Raw genomic sequence first — 19,535 nt, 5'->3', positions numbered from 1 at the left:
TTTGGATTCCCATAATTGCATCAGCAGCCCCAAGCCTTCCCCAAATACAATAATACATAGAGTAAAACTTCATAATAATTTCAGATAAGATGGTTTTGGCTGCCATTCTCCATGTAGCTTCTCTTCTGACTTCAATCGGGGCTTGGCCACTTCCTATTGTGTGCATTTGGGCAAATTGCTTAACCTCTCTGCTGGTTTCCTCCTATGCTGATGGGTGCCATATTGGTGCCTATCTCGCAAGTCCATTGTGCAGGTGAAGTCGACTTGACAAGTGTAAATCACTGAGAACATTGCCCAAAAATATTACCTGTGAATACGCATGAAAATCCCTCTTTGCAGATCTCCCAGTGGAGGGACAGTTTGGGGAGGTGGTCAGGACAACCCTGCCACACAGCCCTGGGTCTTACAACTCTCATGCAGACCTGGGCAGAGCAGAAGAGAGGACAGGAAAGGGGGCTTTTCAGGGGTGCTCTGTGACAGGAAGCTGACGAACAGCAGCGATTGGCAAACCAGCCTGTGATGTCACAAAGGGCTCAGGAGCAGAAGGAAGCAGGACATCAAGGTCTGGATGTCACGATGCAAATGTATGTGAGAACTCAGAAACGGGAGGGGGTCACTGACCCGTGCCACAAGGATTTCCGGAACCCCTTCTGTGAGTCATGCTCTGCTGAGGTGCTGGGGATAGCACAATGAACCAGGCTGAGAGTCCCTGCTCTCACGCAGCCTGTGTTCTACTAGGGGAGAGAACTCCCATAAGAAAATCAGGGTGGGCGCAGTGCCTCCTTCACGCCTGTAATCTCAATGCTTTGGGAAGCCAAGGGGGGAGGATCACTTGAGCTCAGGAGTTGGAGACCAGCCTGGGCAGCATAGCAAGATCCCATCTCTTCAAAAAATTTTAAAATTAACCAGACGTGGTGGTGCGTGTCTATAGTCCCAGCTCCTTGGGAGGCTGAGGTTGGAGGATCTCTTGACTCCAGGAGGTCAAGCAATGAGCCAAAATCATACCACTGCACTCCAGCCTGGGCAACAGAGCAAGACCCTGTCTCAAACAACAACAAACCAGGAACTCAATCATTTCCAACTGTGTGAAGGGCCAGGATGAAAATATTCAGGGTGATGTGAGTGGGTGAGGAGTAACCAGCAGAGTGGTCAGGGAGGAATTCTCTAAGGAGGAGAAGGACTGTGTCATGAGAAGCAGAGATGCAGACCTGGATAGAAATGCACCAGAAGGGAAAACAGCAGCTGCAAAGGCCCTGAGGTCGGCAGAGAAACAGACAGGAAGCCATTGGCATTGGATTAGAGGAAGTGAGACTGGAGCAATAGCGGGGACAGGGGTTATGGGGAGGAATGGAGGAATTCGGGAATTAAGATGTTAATTTCTTGGAGGCCATCAAGGCCATCAGTGGCTGCTGTGAGGACAATGGGTTGGAAGGGAGCAGGAATTGGGAGACCAGGAAGGAGGTGGTTGACATTGTGCAGGGAGAGGCTGCCTGGACTGTGGGGGCAGCCCGGGAGATGGAATTGAGATGTTGATGGTCCCCCTGCCACCATGTGGCTGATCAGAGAAAGCCAGATGTGACCAGGCAGAGCTGGACCTTCTAGACAGGATGGGGGAGTGAGAAGAGAGTGGGAGGGAGAGCAGTAGGTTTGGGATGCTGCTGTAGGGCTCTGAAAAGCAGCCCTGCCCATCCTCCTTCCCAGGGAGAATCTGGAGTTATATGGAATCTGCTCCCTGCATTGCACGGATTTGGACATCTCAGAGTGATGGAAACCTATGCCATGTCTCCCAGGAGGATCCGGAGGCAGGATCTCTCCTACAGAAGCCCCTGAAGCTGCAGGAGGCTTCCAGGCAAGAGGTCCTGAGTTCCCCACACACTCCAGGGAGCAGCCAGTCATCTTCCTGTGTGGTCAAAGTCAGTTCCCATAGGTGCTGCTGGTTCCTTAACCAGTGTCCACTCAACCCCTTCCATCACTTTCTCCTGGGTGCTGTGAGAAACATTCACTTATCCAGACCCCTTTGTATCCAGACCCAGGCGTGAGCCACTGCGCCCAGTCACATTTAGATATTTACTCATTTATTCAGCATGTATTTATTGCATGCCTACTCTGTGCTTCGCCCTGTCCTAGGCTGGGAATACATTCAAAACGTTAGTGTAAACAACATCAATCAGCACCGATATTGGTCATTACAGACCCACACAGACATACAGGTGCCCTGCACTGAATAGCAGTCTTGAATACATCAGTGACAACACAGGCAAAAGTCTCTGCCTTGATGGAGACGATCCTATATTCTAATATTCAATCAAGTATACATCATGTTAGAGGATAAGTATTATGGGGAAAAATAAGGTAGTTATGGGCCAGGTGCAGTGGCTCACGCCTGTAATCCCAGCACTCTGGTAGGTAGAGGCAGGCAGATCAGATCGAGACCAGCCTGGCTAACATAGCAAAACCTGTCTTTACTAAAAATACAAAAATTAGCTGGCCATGGTGGCGGGCGCCTGTAATCCCAGCTCCTCGGGAGGCTGAGGCACGAGAGTCGCTTGAACCCAGGAGGTGGAAGTCGCAGTGAGCCAAGATCGAGCCACTGCACTCCAGCCTGGGTGAGAGAGGGAGACTCTGTGTAATAAATAAACAAATAAATACATAAGTCAGTTATTTTAAGTATGTGCTTTAAGGACCGGAACACACACATGCTGAGGCATGCATATGTATGCACACAATACCTTCATGAAACCCCTGCAACTTTGATGTAGCTTCAAGGAGAAAAGGAAATTCTGTTGAGTCCAAGAAACCCTGATTTGACTGGGATTATCCTGAATTGACTAAGATTGTATTACTGATCACATTCGGTGGTGCAGCTCAAACTGACCTGCAAGGCGCCTGCCACCTTGATCTTCAGTCGAGGGAAGTGGAATGAGTGTGCAGTATCCCCATCACATGGCCACAGCCCTGTCCCCAACCCTGTACTCACCTGCAATGGGCAGTTCACCTCATTGGCCGCGCACTCCAGCCGCCTCTTGACCGTCTCCAAGTTCTGGTTCTCAGTCAGAAGTCTGTCCAGCTCATAGCTCAGCTCCGACTTCCAGAAACCGATGTCTGACAGTCTCTGGCCCAGGTTCCGGGTGGTGCCCTGCTGCATCTGCTGTGTCAACTGGTCCTTGTCCTGCAAGAGCCTCACGGAGTCGTCCGTCAGCCGGCTGGCCCACAGCCGGGAGGCCTCTGCCCCACGCACCTGCAGCTGGTTGGACTGGTCCCAGTCATGGGGGCTATAGCGAGAGAAGAGTGCTGAGCGCAACGCGGGCAGGGTGGTGGGTGGCCGCAGGGTGCTGGAGCTCTCATCCGGGCAGGTCTGGACGTTGGATATCTTGTAGAAGAGGCTAGGCCTCCATGAATTGAGGTAGCGGTACCCGGGCAGGTAGTAGGGCTGATAGCACTCCTGGATCACTGGAGCTTGTACAGCTGGCAGTGAGGTCAAGCCACAGCATTTCTTGGGGCCACAGTAACTGGCAGTCTGAGTGGTCCCAAGAAACTCCATCTTCCCCCATGAGCCCTGCTCGGGCAAAACTCTGCTCAAGGATCCAAAGTCATCACCAGGAAAGGGGAAAGTGCTTCTCCTGGGGACTGGCAGAACCTCTATGACTCAGCACTGGTGTCATAAAGCCTGGGGAGAGGGACTCTTAGCGGGGCCTTTGCTCACTTACAGGCCAGCTGGGGCCATATTGTCCAAAACAAAAAGACAAAACAATGATCGGCAAAGTGAATGTGAGTTTCGTAATCCACAGATTCGGTTGCAAGAAGTGACATTTTATCTTCCTATTAGAACGGAACTGTGTTCCCAGACCTAACTGGGCCCCATGGGAGGAAAATTAATGTAGTCTAGCCAGCGAATTCAATCATCTCAGGCCAATTTGGTCAAAGCGAGTTGTTTTCTTTCTTTCTTTCTTTTTGTCCCCAACATGGCATCCAAATGGTCCATCTGAGGTGAGGCATGGTAGCTCTTGCCTGTCACCTCAGCACTTTGGGAGGCTGCGGCTCGAGTACAGGAGTTACTAGTATGGGAGACTGGCCTGGGCAACGTATTGAGACCCCACCTCTACAAAAGAATTTTAAAATGAGCTGGGCACAGTGGCTGGTGTCTGCAGTCCCAGCTACTCAGGAGGCTGAGACAGGAGGATTACTTGAGTCCAGGAGGTGAAAGTGGCTGTGAGCTGTGATTGCTCCAACTGCACTCCAGCCTGGGTGACAGAGCAAGACTTTCTCCAAGAAAACAGAAGGACCATTGGCACCATGGGATACCACTCAGCAATACTACTCAAAAGAGCACGAATGAATCTCAAATGTTAAGCTATGTGGAAGCAGCTAGGCTCAAAAGATGACATTGTGTATTAGTTCATGTATATGGCATTCTCGAAAAGACAAATCCATACGGACAGAGGACAGATCAGTGGCTGCCAGGGTCTAGAGGTTGGGGTAGAGTTGCTGGCTCCAAAGGAGCACAAGAAAATTGGGAAGAGCAAGACAGTATGTTCTAGATCTTAATTGTGTTGGTTACACATTTGCCGAAACCCATAGAAGTTTCCACTAAAAAGAGTAAATTTTACTGTACATCAATTATACTTGAATAAACCCGGTTTCTAAAAATAGAGGGAGGGATCTTGAGCATCGGGAGGCAGTGACCATGTCTATTTTGCTCACCACTAAATTCCTGGCATCCAGAACGCTATTGAATGAGTGAATGGATGGGTATCTAAAATGAGAGCTTTCTTGTTCCAGAGAAGTTATTAACTCTATATTCTGTAACAATTTTTTTTTTTTGTTTTCAGAAAGACAGTGTTGCTCTGTTGCCTAGGCTGGAGTGCAGTTGCATGATTGTAGCTTACTGCAGCCTGAAACCCTTGGGCTCAAGTGATCCTTCTCCCTCAGCCTCCCAAGTAACTGGGACTACAGATGCATGCCATCATGCCTGGCTAATTTTTTTCTTTTTTTTTTTTTTTTGTAGAGATAGGGGTCTCACTATGTTGCCCAGCCTGGTCTCAAACTCCTGGCCTCAAGCGATCCTCCCATCTTGGCCTCCCAAAGTGCTGGGATTATAGGCATGAGCCCTCCACCCCCACCCCACCACCACCACCCAGCCTATAACAATATTTTAATTACACCAAGAAACTTTCCTCCCTCTTTGGCCGGTGGGAGTAGCAACAAAGCGACAAGGTATAGAACAAGAGGAGCGCTTGATTTGTGGGGCTTCTTTCTGCTGTTGAAATGGGAAAGAGATGAATCTAACTCTCAAATGGTCTTTGTTAGTAGAATATGATGTTCAATGGCAATTTTCCCCCAATCGCCTAAAATCAGGAGTGGGTATGAGAGGACCAAGGCAGCGAAAGTGAAGATAAATAACATTTAGTAAGCACCTTCAATGCTCTTGCACTTTACATAGACTCATTTATTTCATTCCCACAGAACACCTCTAAGTAAGGCTTCACACCCACATCTTCTAATGTGGGATCAGAAAAGAAGTGGGCCCTGGTCCTCCTGATGTTCACAACCCTTACCTCTCAGGATCTTCTAAGAGTCACGTACGGGAGAGGCCTGCACACAGAAGGCAGCCAAGAAATTGACGAGAAAGATTCAGGTATTTTTTTAAGCACTAAATGGTTGTGGTAAAGTATTATTTTGGAGGGAAGTGTAGGGGGAGGCAAGGGGAAAAAAGGTTTTTTGTGTAACATCAACAAGTATAAAGTGAAATTTAGGGTTTCTCATCATCCTTGGCTTCTTGTAGCCTCCCCAGACATAACTAATATTATCAGATTTTTCCAGAGATAATTCATACATATATCACATACATATAGATGATATCATATATAACACACTATGATGTTAATAAAATATCTATAATATTTATAATAATATCAAGTGTTAACACACAGTGTTACCACACTATGATGTTAATAAAATATTGATATTTATAATATCTAGTGTTAACGCAAAGTGATATTAGTAAACTAATACATCTACAAATTCTAGTGTTAACACACTGTGATACTAATAAAATATCTATATTTATAAAATCTAGTGCTAACACATGGTGTTAACACACAATGATATTAATAAAATCTCTGTATTTATAATATCTAGTGTTAACACACTATGATATCAGCAAAATATGATATTTATAATATCTAGTGTTAACACATGATGATATTAACAAACTATGATATTTATAATATCTGATGTTTACAGTGTTAACACACTGTGATATTAAGAAAATATCTTGGCTGGGTGTGGTGGCTCAAGCCTATAATCCCAGCACTTTGGGAGGCCGAGACAGGCGGATCACCTGAGGTCAGGAGTTCCAGACCATCCTGGCTAATACGGTGAAATCCCGTCTCTACTAAAAAAATACAAAAAACTAGCCGGGCGAGGTGGCGGGCGCCTGTAGTCCCAGCTACTCAGGAGGCTGAGGCAGGAGAATGGCCTAAACTCGGGAGGCGGAGCTTGCAGTGAGTGGAGATCCGGCCACTGCACCCCAGCCTGGGCGACAGAGCGAGACTCCGTCTCAAAAAAAAAAAACCAAAACTTTATATTTATCATATCTAGTCATAACACACTATGGTATTAAGAAAATATGTGTGATATTTACACAACCTTATGCTAACATACAGTGTAAACACACTATAATATTCATAAAATACCTGTGATAAATATAATATCTAGTGTTAACACACAGGGTTAATACATTATGATACTAATAAAATATCTATGATATTTATAATATCTAAAGTTAGCACACTGTGTTAACGCACTATAATATTCATAAAATATCTATGCTATTTATAATAACTAGTGTAAACACACAATGATATTAATAAAATATCTATGATATTTATAATATCTAGTGTTACCACACCGTGTTAACACACTATAATATTAAAAATATCTATGATATCGAAAATATCTAGTGTTAAAACACACTAAGATATTATAAAATATCTATCATATTTGTAGTAGCTAGGGTTAATACACACTGTTAGCACACTATGATATTAATAAAATATCCATGAGATTTATAATATATAGTCTTAACACACAGGGTTAATGCACTATGCTATTAATAAAATATCTATGACATTTATACTATTTAGTGTTAACATACTATGATATTAATAAAATATACATGATATTTATATTATCAAGTGTTAACACACTATGACATTAATAAAATTTCCATGATATTTATAATATCTAGTGTTAACACACTATGCTATTAATAAAATACCCAGTATTAACACACTATGGTATTAATAAAATATCCATGATATTTATACTATCTAGTATTAACACATGTGATACTAATAATATATCTATGATATTCATAATATCTAATGTTATCACAGGGTGCTAACACACTATGCCACTAAGAAAGTATCCATGATATTTATAATATCTAGTGTTAACACACTAGGATATTAATGAAATACTCATAATATCTCACCCCCCGTGACATTAGGAGTAATATCTCCCTAGGATATTATGAATAATGTTACAGGGTGCCCACACATGATGTACACCTCTGTGACATTAGAAGCAATGTCTCCCTTGGATATTACGAGTAATGTCACAGAGTGTCCACACACGGTGTATACCTCCTGTGACATTAGGAGTAATATCTCCCTAGGATATTAGGAATAATATCACAGGGTGTACACATGGTGTACACTTTCTGTGACATTAGGAGTAATATCTCCCTAGAATATTCCAAATAATATCGAAGGGTGTACACACATGGTGCACACCCCCTGTGATTAGCAGTAATATCTCCATAAGATATTATTAATAATATCACAGTGTGTACACTCCCTGTGACATTAGGAGTAATATTTTCCTAGGACATTATGAATAATATCACAAGGTGTAATCCCCTATAATATTATAGAAGTAATATCCCCCTATAATATTACGAATGATATCACAGTGTGTACACCTCCTGTGATATTAGGATTAATACCCTTTTAGGATATTCTGAAAAATATCACAGGGTGTACACCCACTCTGACATTAGAAGTAATATCCCCCTAAGATATTAAAAATAATATAACAGGATGTACATCGACTGTGAAATTAGGATTAATATCCCCCTAAGATATTATGAATAATATCATATGGTGTACTCCCACTGTGACCAGAGGAGTAATATTACCCTAGGATATTATGAATACTATCACAAGAAGTACACACGTGGTGTACACCCACTGTCACATTAGAAGTAACATCCCCCTAGGACATGCCGAATAATATCACAAAGTGTACACACATGGTATACAACCACTGTGACATTAGGGGTAACATTTCTCTAGAACATGATGAATAATATCACAGAGTGTACATCCTGTGAGTAATATCCTAGGAGTAAAATCCCCATAGGATATTAGGAATAATATCACAGGGAAAGTACACACATGGTGTACACCCACTGTGACATTAGGTTTAACGTCCTCCTAGGATAAGATGAATAACATCACAGGGTGTACACACGTGGTGGACACCCCCTGTGACATCAGGAATAACATCCCTTTAGAATATTAGGAATAATACACAGGGTGTACATCCCCTGTGACATTAGAACTAACATCCCCTTAAGATATTACGAATAACATCACAGGCTTTATACATCCTGTGATGTTAGGAGTACCATCCCCCTAGGAGATTACAAATAATATCACAGGGTGTACACCCCCTGTAACATTAGGACTAAAATTCCCCTATAACATTATGAATAATATCACAGGGTATACATCCCCTGCGACATTAGGAGTAACATCACCCTAAAATATTACAAATAATATAACAGGGTGTACACCCCATGTGACATTAGGAGTAATATATCCCTAAAATGTTACTGATGGTATCAAAAGGGGGTACACAACCTGTGACATTAGAAATAACATCCTCCTAGGATATTACAAATAATATCACAGGGTGTACACCCACTGTGACAATAGGAGTAATATCTACCTAGGTTAATATGAATAATATCATAATCATAGAGTGTACACCCACTGTGATATTAGGAGTAATATCTACCTAGGATATTATGAATAATATCACAGGGTGTACCCACATGATGTACACACACTGTGATATTAAAAGTAATATCTTTGTAGGATATTATGAATAATATCACAGGGTGTACACCCACTATGATATTAGGAGTAATACCTCCCTAGGATATTATGTGAAATTAACAGTAACATCTTCCTAGGATATTAGGAATAATATCACAGAGTGTACACCCACTGTGATATTAGGAGTAACCTCTCAGGAGGATATTACAAATAATATCACAGGGTGTACACCCATTTTTGTGATATTAGGAGGAATATCTCGCTAAGATATTACTTCTTATATCACAGGGTGGAAATCTACCTAGATAGTAGGAGTAATATCTTCCAAGGATATTACAGATAATATCATGGAGTGTACAACCACTGTGATATTAGGAGTAATATCTCCCTAGAATGTTACTAATAATATCACAGGATGTACACCCACTGTGATATAAGAAGTAATATCTCCCTAGGATATTATGAATAATATCACAGAGCATATGCTCACTGTGATATTAGGTGTAATATCTCCATAGGATATTATGAATAATATCAGAGGGTGTAAACACATGGTGTACACACACTGTGATATTAGAAGTAATATCTCAATAGGATATTACAAATAATATTGCAGTGGGTGTACACCCACTGTGATATTAGCAGTAATATCTCCCTAGGATGTTATGACCAATATCACAGGGTGTACACCCACTGTGATATTAGGAGTAACATCTCCCTAATAAATTACGAATAATATTACAGGGTGTACACCCACTGTGATATTAGGAGTACTATCTCTCTAATATATTATGAATAATACCACATGGTGTATGCTCACTGTCATATTAGGAATAGAGTAATATCACCCTAGGATATTACAAATGATATCACAAGTTTTATGCCCACTTTGATATTAGGAGTAATATCTCCCTAGAATATTATGAACATTATCACAGGGTGTACATCTACTGTGATATTAGGAGTAATATCTCCCTGGGATATTATTAATAATATCACAAGGTGTACACCCACTGTGATAGTAAAAGTAATAGCTCCCTAAAATACTACAAATAATATCACAGAGTTTATACCCACTGTGATATTAGGAGTAATATCTCCTTTAGCTATTATGAATCATATAACAGGGTGTACACCCACTGTGATATCAGAAGTAATATATCTCTAGGATATTACGAATATTATCACAGGGTATACACTCTCTGTGATATGAACAGTAATATCTTTCTAGGATGTTATGAATAATATCACAGGGCATTCACCCACTATGGTATTAGGAGTAATATCTCCCTAAAATATTACAAATAATATCACAGTGGGTGTACACACATGGTGTACACTCCTCTGTGATATTGAGTAATATCTCTGCAGGATACTACAAATAATATCCCAGGGTGTCCATCTACTGTGATATTAGAAGTAATATATCCTCAGGATACTACAAATAATATCCCAATGTGTTCACACATGGTGTACCCCATCTGTGATATTAAAAGTAATATCTCCCCAGAAATTATGAATCCTATCTCAGGGTATACACACATGGTGTACACCCACTGTGATATTAGGAGTAATATATTGCCAGGATATTGCTAATACTATTCCAGGGTGTACATACATGGTGTCAAAGCATTGTGATAGTAGGAGTTATATTTCCCCAAGATATTACAAATGTTATACCAGTGTGTACACACACTATGATATTAAAAGTAGTACCTCCCCAGGATATTACGAATAGTATCCCAGGGTGTACATACATTGTGTACATCCACTGTAATATTAGGAGTAATGTCTCCTCAGGATATTACGAATACTATACCAGTGTGTATACACATGGTGTACAACAACTGTGATATTATAAGTAGTATCTCTCCAGGATATTATGATTACTATCCCAGGATATAGACACATGGTGTACACCCACTGTGGCATTAGGAGTAATATCACCCCAGATATTACTAATAATATACCAGGGTATACACACATGGTGTACCTACCCCCACTTTGATATTAGGAGTAATGTCTTCCCAGGATATTACAATGTCCTAGGGTGTACAGACACGGGGTACACCCACTGTGATATTAGGAGTAATATCTCCCCAGGATGTTACAAATAATGTCCCAGGGTGTACACATGTGGTGCACAACAACTGTGATATTAGGAGTAACATCTTTTTAGGATATTATGAATAATGTCCCAGGGTGTACACACATCGTGTCAACCAACTGTGATATCAGGAGAAATATCTGCCCAGCATATTACAAATAATGTACACACCATGTGTGTATATCCACTGAGATATTAGGGGTAATATCTCCCCAGGATACTGCTAATACTATCCTAGGGTGTACACACATGGTGTACACCCACTGTGATATTAAGTGTAATATTTTCCCAGGATATTACAAGTACTCTCCCAGGGTGTACCCACAAGGTGTACAGCCACTGTGATATTTTGGGTAATATCTCCCAAGGATATTATGAATACTATTACAGGATATAGACACTTGGTGTACACCCACTGTGATATTAGGAGTAATCTCTCTTGAGGACATTTTGAGTACTATCCAACATGTCGTGTACACCCACCATGATATTTGGAGTAATATCTTACCAGGATATTATGAATACTATACGAGGGTGTACAGGGTGTACACACATGATGTACACCCACTGTGATATTAGGAGGAGTATCTCCCCAAAATATTACAGATACTATAACAGGGTGTACACACATGGTATACAACCACTGTGATATTAGGAGTGATAGCTCCCAAGGATATTAAGAATACTATGCCTGCTGTACACATATAGTGTACACTCACTGTGATATTAGAAGAAATATCACCCAAGAATACTATGAATACTACTTGGGGGTGTACACACATAGCATAAACCACTGTGATGTTATGAGTAACATATCCCCAGAATATTGTGAACACTATCCCAGGGTATACACATCTGCTGTACACCCACTGTGATATTAGGAGTAATATCTTTCCAGGATATTATGAATACTATCCCAGGGTGCACACACATGGTTTACACCCACCATAATATTAGGGGTAATATCCACTTAGGATATTATGGATATTGTCGCAGGGTGTACACCATGTGTGTGATATTAGTAGTATATTTCCTCAGAATATTATGAATACTATCTCAGGATGTACACACATAGTGCGCAACTACTGTGATATCACCAGTAATACCATCCAATGTTATTATGAATGCTATACCAGGCTCTATACATATAGTGTACAACTACTGTGATATTAGGAGTAATATCTCTTCAGTTTATTAAAAACACTATCCAAGGGCGTACACACATGATGTACACCCACTGTGACATTAGAAGTAATAGCTCCCCAGGATATTACAAATACTATACTATCCCAGGGTGTACACACATGGTGTATACTCACTGTGATTTTAGGACAAATATCGCTCCAGGACATTACAAACACTTCCCTAGGGTGTGCACACATGGTGTGCACATACTGTGATATTAGGACTAATATCTCCACAGGATGTTATGAATACTATCTCAGGGTTTAAATACACGGTGTACATCCACAGTGACATTAGGAGCAATATCTCCCCAGGAGTTTACGAATAATACTCCATGATATTAAAAGTAATATTTCCCCAAAATATTACAAATACTATCCCAGGGTGTGTACACATGGTGTACAGCCACAGTGATATTAAGAGTAATATCTCCCTAGGATATTATGAATACTATCCTAGAGTGTACAACCACTGTGATATTAGGAGTGATATCTCAACAGGATATTATGAATAATATCTCAGGGTGTACACACATGGTGTACACCCACTGTGATATTAAGAGTAATAACTCCAGAAAATATTACAAATACTATCCCACACATCGTGTACACCCACCGTGATATTAGGAGAAATATCTTCTTAGGGCATTATGAATACTATCACAGGGTGTACACAAATGATGTACAACCACTGTGATATTTGGAGTAATGTCTCCCCAAAATATTAAGAATACAATAATAAGATATATACACATGGTGTACACCCACTGTGATATTAAGGGTAATATCTCCCAGGATGTTATGAATACTATACCAGTGTGTACACACATGGAGTATATGCACTGTGATATTAGGAGTAATATCTCCCCAAGTCACTGCGATATTAGCAGTAATATTTTCCAGGATATTACCAATGCTATCCCAGGGTGTACACACATGTTGTACACCTGCTGTGATACTGTAAGTAGTATATCTGCATCATATTACAAATTCAATCCCAGGGGGTACACACAGGTTGAACACACACTTTGATATTAGGAGTAATATCTTTCAAGGATATTACAAATAGTATCCCACGGTGTACACACATGGTGTACACCCATTGCAATATTAGGAATAACATCTCTCAAGAATATTATGAATAATAGCACAGAGTGTACACACACGGTGTACACCCACTGTCATATTTTTAAAAATCTCCTGAGGATATTACAAATAATATCTCAGAGTGTACACACATGGTGCACACCTACTTTGATATTTGGTGTAATATCTTTGGAGGATATAATATCATAATATCCTCCAAAGATATTACACCAAATATCAAAGTACACACCATGTGTGTACACTCACTGTGATATAAAAGTGATATCTCCAGAGGATATTACAAATAATATCACAAGGTGTACACTCACTGTGATATTAGAAGTAATATATTCCAAAGATATTATGAATAACGTCACAGGATGTACACTCAATGAGACATTAGGAGCAATATCTCCCTAGGATATTACAAATATTATCACAAGGGGTGCGCACACTGTGCTATTAGGAGAAATACCTCTCTAGGATATTACAAACAACATCACAGGCTGTACACACACGTTGTACACACCCTGTGCTATTAGGAGTAATATTTCCCTAGGATATTATTAATAATATCACAGGGTGTACACACATGGGTATATTTACTGTGATATTAGCAGTAATATCTCCCTATGATATTATGAATAATATCTCCCTCAGATATTATGAATAATATCACAGGGTGCACACACGTGGGGTACACCCACTGTGATTTTCGAAGAGAAGTATTTCCCCAGGATATCACAAGTAATATCACAGGGTGAGCAAACATGGCATACACTCACTGTGATATCAGAAGTGTAATATTTCCTCAGAATATTATGAATATAATCTTAAAGTATACACCCACTGGGTTATTAGGAGAGTAATATATCCTTAGGATATTACGGATATTTCTGTGTACACCATGTGTACACCCACTGTGATATTAGGAGAATAATATTTCCCTGCAATATGGGGTGTAATATCATCCTTTTTCCTGCTGGATATTAGGGACTATATACACCCCCTGTGATATGGGAAGTAACATTATCCTTTCTTCACCAGGATACTCTGGACAATATCTCAGGGGGGTGTACAACCCCTGCGATATGCAGAGTAACATCATCCTCTCACCCCCTGGATATTATGAACAATATCACAAGGGGGTGTTCACCTACTGCGATATGGGGAGCAATATCGTCTTCAGTACATTCCCTGCGATATTGGGAATAATATCACCCTCATCACCCTCTCCCTCCCTGAATATTATGAAAAATAAAACGGGGGGCTGTAAGCCCCCTGAGGTAGGGGGAGTAATATCATCTTCTTCACCCCTGGATATTAGGAAATATGTCATAACAAGGCATATACTTTCTGCGATATTGGGTGTAATATCATCCTCTCCCTCCCTGGATGTTATGAACAATGGTACAGGGAGGTGGACACTCCCTGTGGTATGGGGATTAATATTCTCTTCACTCCTGGATATTATGAAATATATCACAAGGGGTTGTATACTTTCCGTGATATTGGGAGTAATATCATCCTCTTCCACCCTGGATATTACAGACAATATCACAGGGGGGTGTACACCTCCTACAATATGGTAAGTAACATCATTCTCTATCCCCTGGATATTAAGGATATTATCGCAGGGTGTTGTACACCCACTGCGATGTGGGGAGTAGCGTCGTCCTCTCCACCCCTGAATATTACCGACAATATCGCAATGAGGTTACACTCCCTGTAATATGGGTAGCAACGTCATCCTCTCCACCCTGGATATTATGAACAATATCATATGAAGGTATACACCATGCAGTATGGTATATTATGAAGCACATTGCAGTGGTGTCAACACCCCCCGCGATATGGGGAATAATGTCACCGCCCTCTCCCCCCTGGATATTACCAACCACATCGCAGAGGGGTGAACACTTCCTGCGATGTGGGGAGTAATATCTCCCCCTCTACCATCCCGGATATTACCAACCATATCGCGGAAGGGTGAGAACACCCCCCACGATGTAGGGAGTAATATTACCACCCTCTCCCCCCTGGATGTTACGAACTATATCACACCCCCCCACGATATGGGGAGTAATATCACCCGCCTCTCTGCCCTTGGATATTACGAATTTTATCACAACCCCCACAATATGGGGAATTATACCCCCTCCATCTTCCCCCCTGGATATTATGAACCATATCACAGGAGGGTGAGCACTTCTTGCAATATGGGGAGTAATATCACCTCCCTGTCCCCCCTTGGATATTATGAACCGTATCACACCCCTCCGTGATATGGGGAGTAATATCACCCCACCTCCCCCTCTGGATATTATGAACCATATCGTGGGTGGGTGAACACCTCCCCCGATATGAAGAGTAATATCACCCCCATCTTCCCCCCAGGATATTGCAAACTATATTGTGGGGTAATATTCCTATGTAATATTAAGGGTTCTTCATATGGTTGAATATTCGTGTTGGCTAGATTTTATTGACCAGTTAATAATAGTATATGTTCTATAGTTAATTAAGAAATTTTGATACATCCTTATATGTGTGTGGGCTAACTTTTTTATGTACTCTAATATACGAATGCACTATGTGCGATTAAGCATATATAGTACAATATATTATTCTTGGGGACTAACAGTAATGCACGAAGTACACAGAAGCACTAATGTATTAGTGTCAGTTTATTAATACTGATGTGGTAGTTAAAATGTGTGCTGAGAAAAGTACATGGAATAGTTTAATTAGAATTTCAGCTTTGGGAATTGACGGTGAAGTGGGAATGCTTTTTCCCTGAGTTGTCCTGGGGAGGGAATTCTCCATTTCTGGTTTACAAGACCAGAGTATTGAATTATACTACAAGGATAGTTTAAGTAGCTTATTTTTCAATTAGGGCAATGAGTGGCATAAGGGTGAGGATAGTGGAGAAATACATAATGGATGCTGTTTGTCCAATAATAATGAAAGGGTAGTAGACTGGCTGTCCTCCGATTCATGTGAGTGTGAGCAGGTCAGCTACTAAGATTCAGAATAGGTATCGACTTAATGGAAGAAATATTATGCTTTGTTGTTTAGACATGTGAAGTATGGGATAATCGCTAGAATGAGAAAGCAGGATATAAAGGCTAGTACACCACCTAGTTTGTTAGGGACGGATCGTAGAATTGCATATGCAAACAAAAAATATCACTCTGGCTTAATGTGGGGTGAGGTATTTAGGGGGCTGGCCAAAATGTAATAATCTGGATTGCTTAGAAGGTCAGGTGACAATAGTGTTAGAGTTGTTAGGAGGAGGAGAAAAATTAAACCTAGAATATCTTTGATCATGCAGTAGGGGTGGAAGGTGATTCTATCTGGGTCTGATGAGACTCCTGAAGGGTTGTCAGATCCTGTTTCATATAAGAATAAATGGTAAACAGTTACTAGAGCTGTAATGATGAAAGGTAAGATGCAATGGAAGGTGAAAAATCGTGTAACAGTGGCTTTGTCAACTGAGAATCCACCTCAGATTCATTGTACGAGGTCAGTTCCAATATATGGAATGGCTGATAATAGGTTTGTAATTACTGTAGCACCTCAGAATGATATTTGGCCTCATGGAAGTACGTAGCTTATAAATGCTGTTGCTATGGTTGTGAGTAGGAGAATAACACCAGTATTTCAGTTTTCTAGAAATATAAATGACCAGTAGTATAAGCCTCGGTCAATGTGTAGGAAGAGGTAGATGAAGAATATTGAGGCACTGTTAGCATGAAAATAGTGGATTATTCAGCCATAATTTACATCTCCGCTGATGTGGGCGACTGAAGAGAAAGCAGCTGAGGTATCTGATGTATAACGTACGGCAAGAAATAATCCTATGATAATCTGGAGAATTTGGCAGGCACTAAGAAGTGAGCCCAAGTTCCATCACGTGGAAATGTTGGATGGCGTGGGGAAATCAATGAATGAACGCTTAATAATTTTTATTAGTGGGTGTGTTTTGTGTATTTTGGTCATTAGTGTTCTTATAGTTGAAGTACAATGATGGTTTTTCATACCATTAGTCATCGTTATAGTCCACGTAGGAATAATGGCATATGCTTTATTTTTATTAAGTATTCTTTTGGTTATAGGGTTTGTAGGTTTTTCTTTGAAATCGTCTCCTATTTATAGGCGCTTAGGGTTAATTGTTAGTGGTGCTGTAGGCTGTGGTATTGTGTTGAACTTTCGTGGGGTTTATAGTGTTTTTAATTTATTTGGGTGGTTACAGCTAGGACTGTTAGTTTTAGGTGACGCGGTATAGTTGTCTGGGGGGATGACATAGGAATAATACTGTTGGGGAAAGGAATCCAGAGAAGATACTGCCAGTTATTAGACATTTAACTGAGTTAATTAGGAAGGGGTTATTTTTGTTAATAGTGATCAGGGTTGCAAAGCGGGATTGTCCTATCAGAGCGAAGAAAATAATTTGTATACTATAGACAGCTGTTAGGGAGGTTGCAATAAGAGTAATAGAGAGGGCTCGGCTGTTGGTATATGATGTGTTTACGGTTTCGATAATAAGATCTTTAGAATAAAAGCCTGTGAGGAAAGGCATACCTGTAAGTGTGAAGCTACCAATAATTAGGGAGGAGGAACTGAGGAGTAAAGTCCTGAGTAGATCTCCTGTTTTTCAGATGTCCTGTTCATCACTGAGGTTATGGATCATGGATCCTGAACATATAAATAACACAGCTTTAAAAAAAAAAAAAAAAGGCAGCCGGGCGCGGTGGCTCAAGCCTGTAATCCTAGCACTTTGGGAGGCCGAGACGGGCGGATCACGAGGTCAGGAGATCGAGACCATCCTGGCTAACACTGTGAAACCCCGTCTCTACTAAAAAAAAAAAAGTACAAAAAACTAGCCGGGCGAGGTGGCGAGCGCCTGTAGTCCCAGCTACTCGGGAGGCTGAGCCAGGAGAATGGCGTAAACCCGGGAGGCGGAGCTTGCAGTGAGCAGAGATCCGGCCACTGCACTCCAGCCTGGGTGACAGAGCGAGACTCCGTCTCAAAAAAAAAAAAAAAAAAAAAAAAGGCATGGGTGCAGATGTGAAGAAATGCTAGGTGTGGTTGATTCATGCCAGTTGTGACTATTATAAGGCCTAGTTGGCTTGAGGTGGAGAACGCTACGATTTTTTTGATGCCCTTTTGTGTTAGAGCACAGATTGCTGTAAATAAGGTAGTCATAGCCCCTAAGCACAATGTAAAGGTTTGAACTAAGAGTTTATTTTCTATTAAAGGGTAGAAGCGGATGAGCAGGGAAACTCCAGCTACACTACGGTGCTGGAGTGGAGTAGAGCTGAGACTGGTGTTGGGCCTTCTATGGCGGAAGGAAGTCAGGGATGGAGGCCAAATTGACTTTCCTACTGCTGCTAGGAGAAGACTAATTAACGGAAGGGAATTGGTGGCAGAATCTATAATAAATGCTTGTTGAAGCTCCCATGTGTTGGAGGACAAGAGGAATCATGCTATAGGTAAAATGAAGCCAATGTCGCTGATGCAGTCACAGAACCGCCTGGAGGGTTACTGTATTAGCATCCGCTCGGCCATATCATCAGCCAGTTAATAAGAAGGACATGATTCCTATACCTTCTCATCCGATAAAAAGTTGAAAGAGGTTATTGGCAGTAACGAGAATTAATATTGTGATGAGGAAAATGAGTATTTGAAAAATTGATTAATATTAGGGCCTGAGTTTATCATATTGAGAATTCTACGATAGATCAAGTAACAAATAGTGCTACCGGGAAAATATCGTGGAGAAGTAATCTAGTTTAAAGCTTAGTGAGAGTTCTCATAGGTGGGAACTGATCAATGAGATCACTTGGACTCAGGAAGGGGAAAATCACACACCGGGGCCTATCATGGGGAGGGGGGAAGGGGGAGGGATTGCATTGGGAGTTTTACCTGATGTAAATGACGAGTCGATGGGTGCTGCCGAGTTGATGGGTGCAGCACACCAACAAGGCACAAGTATACATATGTAACAAACCTGCACGTTATGCACATGTA

The 19,535-nt window shown here is 41.2% G+C and overlaps 1 protein-coding gene across 1 annotated transcript in view; it reads right to left on the bottom strand.

The window, feature by feature from the left end:
- TEKT5 (tektin 5) overlaps positions 1–3,614 on the bottom strand; it is a 68,048-nt gene extending 64,434 nt beyond the window's left edge. Inside the window, exon 1 of the mRNA XM_011988126.1 lies at positions 2,978–3,614. Coding sequence (XP_011843516.1) covers positions 2,978–3,541 — 564 coding nt within the window. The 5' untranslated portion in view covers positions 3,542–3,614. The remainder of the gene's footprint in view (positions 1–2,977) is intronic.
- Positions 3,615–19,535: the final 15,921 nt, after the last annotated feature.

This window comes from Mandrillus leucophaeus, unplaced genomic scaffold (genome assembly GCF_000951045.1).
Source record: "Mandrillus leucophaeus isolate KB7577 unplaced genomic scaffold, Mleu.le_1.0 Scaffold323, whole genome shotgun sequence".
In the NCBI taxonomy this organism is placed as follows: Eukaryota; Metazoa; Chordata; class Mammalia; order Primates; family Cercopithecidae; genus Mandrillus; species Mandrillus leucophaeus.
The sequence above is the reverse complement of the archived record's forward strand: the minus strand, read 5'-3'. Positions and strand labels throughout refer to the sequence as shown.